Source organism: Apis dorsata, unplaced genomic scaffold (genome assembly GCF_000469605.1).
Source record: "Apis dorsata unplaced genomic scaffold, Apis dorsata 1.3 scaffold_51, whole genome shotgun sequence".
NCBI lineage: Eukaryota > Metazoa > Arthropoda > Insecta > Hymenoptera > Apidae > Apis > Apis dorsata.
In genome coordinates, this window is record NW_006263352.1 from 991 (window position 1) to 9,430 (window position 8,440).

At 39.6% G+C, this 8,440-nt stretch overlaps 2 protein-coding genes across 5 annotated transcripts; one reads left to right on the forward strand and one right to left on the reverse strand.

Moving 5' to 3' along the window:
• Positions 1-2,103: 2,103 nt before the first annotated feature.
• On the forward strand, positions 2,104-3,516 carry LOC102678704. Its single transcript, XM_006608982.2, has one exon. The coding sequence runs from the start codon at positions 2,104-2,106 to the stop codon at positions 3,496-3,498; it is 1,395 nt and encodes a 464-aa protein (XP_006609045.1). The 3' UTR covers positions 3,499-3,516.
• A 794-nt stretch (positions 3,517-4,310) lies between these two features.
• On the reverse strand, positions 4,311-8,416 carry LOC102675209 (alkaline phosphatase 4-like). 4 transcript variants are annotated; one of them, XM_031514935.1, is made up of 8 exons: positions 8,074-8,416; positions 6,864-6,964; positions 6,575-6,795; positions 6,250-6,442; positions 5,702-5,868; positions 5,308-5,619; positions 4,787-5,216; positions 4,311-4,604 (listed from the first exon to the last, which is right to left on the reverse strand). In XM_031514935.1, exons 2-8 carry the CDS (start codon positions 6,943-6,945, stop codon positions 4,387-4,389), a joined length of 1,623 nt encoding a protein of 540 aa, XP_031370795.1. In that variant the 5' UTR covers positions 6,946-6,964; positions 8,074-8,416; the 3' UTR covers positions 4,311-4,386. The 4 variants fall into 4 exon arrangements, with proteins under 4 accessions (XP_031370795.1, XP_006609021.1, XP_006609022.1 ...); XM_006608958.2 differs by having other exon boundaries at positions 7,876-8,416; XM_006608959.2 differs by having other exon boundaries at positions 7,867-8,416.
• Positions 8,417-8,440: the final 24 nt, after the last annotated feature.

An 8,440-nucleotide genomic window follows, 5' to 3' on the forward strand; every position in this document is an offset into this window, starting at 1 on the left:
TATATTATTTGTAAGCAAAAGAGATATTCCCATTGTGATCGCGTAACTTAATATTTTTAATTTTACATACGAGATATTTAATTAATCGATATGAATAATTTGGCTGTTTGTAGCGTTTTTATAAATAAACTTTTGGCAACGATGCGAAAAAAATATATTGCCAAAGTGACGGTACTTGAACGCGAAAACATAACCTCGATACCGTATAACCTACCTTGAACGTAGAATACGGCTCCATATTTGTTCGTCGTTCAACCACGTGGAGGCGTTCTCACTGTCAGTCAACAGATGAAAAACTATGAAAAATTATATATAATAAAAAATTGATATATTACGAAACATGATTACAAAAAATTTTTGATTATATTTATTTGACGTAATATTTCGTAGCACATACGTGGTATAAAATGATATCTATGTCGACAGGTTCAAACATGAAAAGTTCAAAATTGGAATTTCGGAATTTGGAAAAATCGCAAAATCAGAATATCAAAAATACGAGATCATATACGTATAAAAAAATGGAAAAGTTATAACAAAATAATGATAATAATAGATTTGACAAATTATGCATATATATGGTAAAAATGTATAAAAAAAGAAAGGAATTTACTTTATCGATAATCTTCAATTTTTACACAGAAGAAAGATTTTTTTTTTTTTTTTTGACTTGAAATAAAAATTGATACATGTACATTTTAGAATTAATATTATTTCATCATCATATTCATATAAATAAAATCAAAATAACTTTAAAAAAAATTTTTTGAACTTTAAAACTTTTTTTTTTTTCTTAATTAATATTAATACGTATCTTAAAAATAAACGTACAATGCATATGTATAAAGTTGAAAAAGAAGTTGGTAAAAAAATAGAAATAATATTACAAAGATAGACGAAAAATAATATTTTTTTTTACTTATTTTTCTTATATGTTCATGAGGAGGATGTCACAGTTTTTATTGTGGCAAAAAGAAGAGAAAATAAAATGAAATATAGAATAAAAAGAAAAAAGAAAAGAGACAAAACAGAAATAGAAAGTTTAATTTATAAAATATGATGTAAAAATGTTGATTTCGGGGGAAAATTTAAACAAATATTCGAAAGAAGAAATAAGAGAGAGATTTATGTTGATAAATGCATGCATGCAATTGTAATCAATTTAGATATGTTACCCCGGGAACAGAGGGTATATATTCAAGGAACGACGCTCGAAATACTACTACTTTTATCCGGGCACCGGGCATAGTGCCCACAAGTAAGCTCTGTCTTTTCGACAATACACGTATCTTGCGAGATTTCGGCCATTGTAATTCGATTGTACATTTTTGTTCATTTCTTCTTACTTATATTCGATAATATTTTAAATAAGATCGGATAATTTATTTTCATTCGTAATTCGTAACGAAATTCGTCTAGAAGAAATATAAAATATTTAGTATTATTCAATAATTGCTGTGATATCAAGATTGTAAGTGTAACGTTGCAAGGTAAGTTTCCCACAAAAAAATCCACAATCGTGATAAATTTTTAATAATAAAGTTTAAATTGTTGGTTTAAACGATAATTATTATCACCAGTTTTTTCTTTTCTCTTTATCTCTATATCTCTCTTTTTCTTTTTTTTTTCTCTCATTTGTTTCCTTCGGTTTGGTAACAAACTAAAATAAGATTAAATTTAACAGATATACATGATTGATCGATAAAGATTGGCCAAAAATATCAAATCGTCGGGTTTTTTTTAAATTTTCAAAATTACGTAGAGAGAGAAATAGAGAGAGAGAGAGACGTAAAAATAAAAAGCACGATTGAACGGAATACCGATAAAATTCGAACAAGGAGTGATATGATAGCGATGGTGACGACGATTCGAAACGATCGATATCGATAAAAAAACTTTTAGATGGGGCGCAAAAAGCATCATCGAAGCAAAGGAAATAATTTATCGTTGAGAAGATCGAAATGCGATAATTGCGTTGACGACGGAGAGAAAGCGACGGAGGGGAAGGAGAGAAAGGGGGAGAAAGATGGAAGAAGCGAAGGGGATAAATTTTCGAGGAGAGGGGACGTGGAGGAGGTGCCGATCGATGCACGTTCCCGATCGATGAAGGCATTTTTACGGGACGACGACGTTTCGTCGACGTTTTGTCGACGGGAATCGAGCGAGGATGAGAGCGAGGAAGAGGAAGAGAGAGTGGAGTTGAAGGTGAGGCCGCGATTCGTATTCGCATCGAGCCTTTGCGCCGTATGTATGCGTAGATCGAAATTACTTTGCGAGCGTTGCCGAATGGTGTCTTATTGCTCGACCACTCATCGAGCGCAAGGATCTACGAAGCATCGCGAGTTGTGCGAACCGTTGAGCGAGATTCGTTCGTCGATGGCATCGATGCTCTCCTCCGATAAGTCGGGGAGCGCGGGACTCGATCCGGAACGGTATCGCGTTTATCGATTAAAATTGATCGCGTCCCTCGAGTCGAAGATCGGAAGACGGTTGGAGCTTTGGGAGAGGGAGATTATCCTATATCCGAGAGTTTGTCGGAGTTGCCGTTGCTTCGGCGAGGAATCAGCGACTTGTTGCTCTCGTTGCGGAATGGAATATTTTTGCGAGGGACACGGCGGGGGACACGAAAATTGGTGCGCGCAGTTTCAAATTTTCCAAAGGGTTTTACTTTTCCAGCATAGGCACGGTTGGGTCGATCCGAAAATTCCCAACGAATTTCGCCAAATATCCGTAACGCGATCCAATCTCGACCTCGACCGCTTATTATTCGAGATATACGGCAATTGCCCGTATTACAGAAACATGGATACTTACACGTACTCGGCGTTATCCCAATTGTGCACGATTCCACTGACGGCTCTTTATTCCACGCAAACTTGTTGTCCCGAATGGGGGAATAAGATCGAATGGACGATTCATCTGGTCGGCGCGGAATTTCAATTCGAAGGTATAAATTTGCGCGTTTGGGAAAAATTGTTCCTTCATTTTTTACCAAATTTAAAGAGGCTCCGTTTGATCTTGATCGGTCCGGAATTGCGATTGCCGAGTGGCGTGCCACCGAGACTTTTATCCACGGTTCGATTGTGCAACAAGTGTAAATCCGCCGGTAGAGCCGTTAACGTTACGTTTAAACCGGAGATGCTTTATCACGACGCGGTTGAACGTCTCGCTGCGCCCGATCTAATTTGTATTTACAACCCTGGCCTCTACCGAAAAACCGGGTTCGAGGGGAAGGATAGCTGGTTCGAAACGATACGCGAGTTTTGCAAAGCATCGGTCCCCGTTGCCGTCACCTCTTACACGAAGCACGAAATCCTATGGGAGATAGCTCGTATAAGTTCCGTCGCGGATGCGCAAGTCGTGTTACAACCGCGTCGAAATCCATTTGCGTCGGTGAAACCGGACCGAAACTTTGTCAGCGACGATACCGATCCTCTTATCTACAAGAATTACTATCTCACCATTGTAAAAGGTGAATCGACCAACGATCGGTCGTAGCAGGTCGAAAGCATCCAAGCATCTCTTCTGAAACATTCTTTATTTCCATTCTTTATTTCCATTCTTTATTTCGAATGAAAACTTCGTTTCGAAACAATTGGTTGCTATTGCGTTCTCTTATTATCTACCGCACCGATTCGACGCTTTCCTCGAATTTCTATGTAGAGAATTATTACACGATAATAATATTTGCAACGTGTGAAAAGACCGATTATAATTATATAAAATATTCGTTTTGTTTTGGATACATACAAATCGCAAGAGTGAATATTAAATTATACAATTAGGGATTATTACGAGCTAGTTTGCGTATACATATCTATATCACAGACGAAACTGTTAATTAATATATGTTTCGATACGTTCGAATGATGGAACGCTTGTAAACGCATTATATCTAGATACTTACGCAGCTTATGCGTGTACGTATGCAATATATATAATTCGACTAAATACACGTACAATAAATATACGTATATAATAAATTGTACCTAACATTAAAACATAACATTCGAAACGTGAAAATTATGTACATAATCAAGGGATAAGGTGTATCGTCCATCGCGTTTCAGATCATAACGTACGATTAATTTACTTAACGTACTCACGTGTCTCTTTGCTTGTTTTTGTACTGTTTTCAAACTCGAAGGAAGAAGAGGGAAAAGTAGAAGAAAAAGAAGAAGAAGAAGAAGAAGAAGAAGAAGAAAGAAGAAGAAAAAAGACGAAAAGCGGAATAGAAAGACTCGAGGGTATGTAATTTAACATTATACGTAGGTATAAATTATAATTGAGTAAGTGTGCGCGAAGGTACGGATTAATGAGAAGAAAAATAGTAGTATCGGAGATGCGAATTAATTATACTATATGTAATGTCCTCGACGCATGGAATCAATAGCGATTGACCACTGTTGAGAGAAGCAGCAACATCAAGAGAGACACAATGGATGAATTGGTATTACGATTCACCGAGTTGGCCAGTTGGTAGAAGTAACGATTGTAAACGTTGTCACAATGGGAAGGCCAGTCTTTGAAGCACGCCGCATACGCCACTACGTGAGCGATATAATTTTGTTCAAACGTACCGCGAATCAAGTGGGAATACGGACCTAGGAAAAAATCGAACGTACATCTTTGAATACTCTGGAATATGAATGAATATCAAAAACGAGAATATCTTGGAAATTTTCATGCGAATGTGTGAATATTTATACTCGAATGTACGGATGTAATTATACTGTATATAGATAAAAAAAAAGAAAAAAAGAAATAAAAGAGAGGATAATAATACCTATCGCGTAAACTCCTACATCTTCGCCTCCGTGTGTCTCGTCCTCCAAGTATATACCAGCCATTTGAGTGTAATATGGATCGTCGCGTGTCTGGTCCCGATCGACGGGCCTCCACGTTTCGTTAACGTTGTTACTATCGTTTCGTCGATGGTAAAGGAAGCCCGGACCGTTGATGTAACTGAGCGTCTCGTAAGCCGGCACGTTCGGTTTGGATGGATCATTGGCGAAACCGAGGATATCGTTTCCTCTCTTCGGATAACCGTTAATGGTGAACGCGTGGGAATGATCGGCAGTTACGATCACCAACGTTTCTTCCAATTTGACCAGTTGAAGAGCGGTCAGTATCGCCTCCTCGAGCTCCGATAATTCTCGCAACGCCAACTTTGCGTAATTATGATGATGGGCCATGTCTATTCTCCCGCTCTCGACCTGAAACCATCACATTTCTTTCAATACAGGTAGGAAAGAGAAAGGGGAAAGAAAGAATCGAGCGAAAGAGAATTTTGAAGTTCGAACTTACCATTAAAAGGAAACCGTTGTCGTTCTTTCGAAGCAATTTGATAGCTTGTTTGGTCATATTGGCCAAACTCGGCGTTTCTTCGGTTTTGACGGCGTGATAGGGAAGGTGATTAGTAGCGAAAATTCCAAGAATTTTCGACGTGTTGGCGATATCGACGGAGAAAAGTTGTTCGGTGTTGGTCACTACTCTCCCGTCAGGGTTACTTCCCTCCCAGTATTCCGCCAAATTTTTCCCATCTCCCCTGACGCACGTATCTGGATCTATCGGTTCCATGGGTAAACCTAAGAGTTGCGCTCCACCGCCCATGATTACCTATTATTTTTAATCGTCCAATAACGATAAAATGCCACCGTTTCGTTCGAAGGATCAAAGATGCAAAAACTTGACTACTTACCTTAAACTTGTTCCCCGGCTCATCCTCCATCAATTGTCTTCCAATATCCTTCACGCAATCTGTGTATTGTTTCGGTATCGAGGTATCGCATTCCCAATCCCGATTATTCACGTGAGCGTACAATCCTGCCGGTGTGGCATGGGTGACCCGAGTCGTGGTTACGAATCCTATATTTCAATCGTTGATTCAATTTTTGGATAAATAATAATATTTTTCGAGATAAGATATGTTTATTTATAACGATGTATAGAGGGGGAAAAGGAAGAAGGAAAAAAAAAAAAAAAAGAGAGACCTATATATGGCGACCTAGATAAAACGGAAGGTCGTCTCGCAATCGTTCCTCTGCCGTGTCGTTTTTTAAAGGCCTGTCGGACGTTTAACGTTTAACACCGGTAGTCGACCGTGAGTCGATCGTTGCTGCCACCCGAGTCACGTTTGCGCGCGTGCTGCTTTTATCTTTAACGTATCGATCGTTCGCGCGATTCGGCGGTTACTCGTGTTAAGTTGTTTACTTTTTTTATTTCTCTTCCTTCCAAACGATCGCTTACCCGTGTCCATGCCACTTTGTTGTGCCCAATCCGCGACGGTTGTAAGTTTGCTCGCTTGATCGATCCGCTTGTCGCATTGATTGAACGAAGATCTCGTGTCCAATCCGATAACCTTGTAACGACATTTCACGCCGGAAAATATCGCGGTAGCTGTCCCAGCCGAATCTGGAACTTGCTTGTCCGTGTTGTAAGTCTGTAAGAAAGAAGAAGGAGAGGAAGAAGGAAGAGAGAAAAATTTGTGAAATATTTTATTTCTCGATAAACGAGGTTGAAATTGATTCGATGTGTGTATATGTATATATATATGTATAGTAGATGTAAATACCTTGGCGAATCCAGCGTTGGGAAACATTTCGAATGCCAATTTGTATTCTTCGCCGGTGTTACCCTTGATTTGGCCTTTGTAGATTCGACCCGCCGTGATCGTAGAAATTCCCATCCCGTCTCCAATGAAAATAATAATATTCTTCGCGCGATTTTCGTTATTTCGATGAGTTAGGATTCTTCGAAGATTCTCTTGGCCGGATTTTAGCCAATAGGACATATCTACGAATCGTTTCGATCAAAGAAGGAAAGAGAATGAAATCATGATTAAGTGAAAGAAGCAATGATACCTTCGTAATCGGTCGCGTTTCGAGGTAGAGGGTTGACAAATCCCATTAGGGAACAGATTAATAATAAGAGCACTCGCTTCATGTTCGTGGAACGTGTAAATCTGTAACAAATCGTATATATCGCTAATCTCGCTTCTTCGATGATGCAAAGTGTCGTAAAAATGTTATCTCTTATATCAGCATTACATATGTATGTAAGGTATGTTGAAATAGCGACGAAAAAAGAGGAGAAACGAAAGAAAAGGTGATGATATTTCGATACGAGTTATATGCTACTCTCTTGTCGCGCGATTTATTTATTGAAAGGTAAAATGGAGATTTATGACGATTCAATGGAAAGGAGAGGCGATGACATTCGGTCCAACTATACGATGAATTTTCTAATCGATCACTGCCCATAATATATATAAATATATACGTATATATTTATATAGCGATTGTAAGCAGATTATAGCTATTCTTCGTTCGTTCTTTGTAATTTAAGGTTTCTTTGATTCGCGCGTTCGCCGATTGGATAATGGCGGGTTGGAAAGGAAATATAAAAAGCGACGTTTGAAGCGGGAACGTTTACTCTCGGATTACGCGTGTTGGCGCGTGTCGGACAGGTTGATAGAAATGGAAGGGATACGAGAACGAGCGACAAACGAGCGATGAAAAGGGGAAACGTTAATATTCGGGTCAGTCAGCGGGACGAGTTGCGATACTCTATCCTAGAGCCGGTGGCAAGGCTATTGTATAGGGTGCACGAGTGATATAATCGTTCGTAATGCTCGAATGCGAGTGTAATATAGAATCGACCAAGGATAGTCGTGGTAAAAATCGTGCAGGTAAGTAGCAATTTATTCGTGCAACGAATAATGGTAATGCGACACTGGTGAAAATTACCTAATTTGAATAACGTTAATGCGCAAGTGTGAATCACGAACGCGCGAGAAAAAGCGCGTATTCCTTCCCTCTGTCTTCCCCGTAAATTAAATGCGTAAAATAGATTTTATTCTCGTATAGATCTCACGACGTGGTGTCATCGAGTCATCCTTGGATCGGTTGACGCGGAAGCAGAGAAGAGGAGTATCGATCGGTGAGTCGGTCGGTCGTACGGTCGCGTGGCACGATTCGTCCTCGCCCTTGGAGAAGATGATGGGATGGTCGTTCGATCCGAGATGGTAGAAAAAAGTTGGAAAATCGTTATCGTCGTCCGATTCGATATTACCCGAGCGAAACGCGATACCGTATTAACGCCGATACAGCGCAACCAAGCAAGTTTGTCACTTTATATAGCGTTTCAAAGGCCCTGGTAGATTGTGTACACGAGGTGGAGAGCGTGCAAGGGACACTGAGAGTACAGATTCTCGAGGAGAGACGTGGTTTGGGGAGAAGGGGAACCCCTCGTGTACCGCTAATCCGAGCGTAATTGAACAGCTCGCTGCCATTATGTCTTACGTCCGCAAAAGATTAATACGAATCTCCAACCGTGATCTTGCAACTTCCATTTTCCCTTCTTCTCCTTTACCCTTTCTTCCATTCCTTTACCACCCCTCCCCTCCCCATATCTCTCTCTCTCTCTCTCTCTCTTCCGA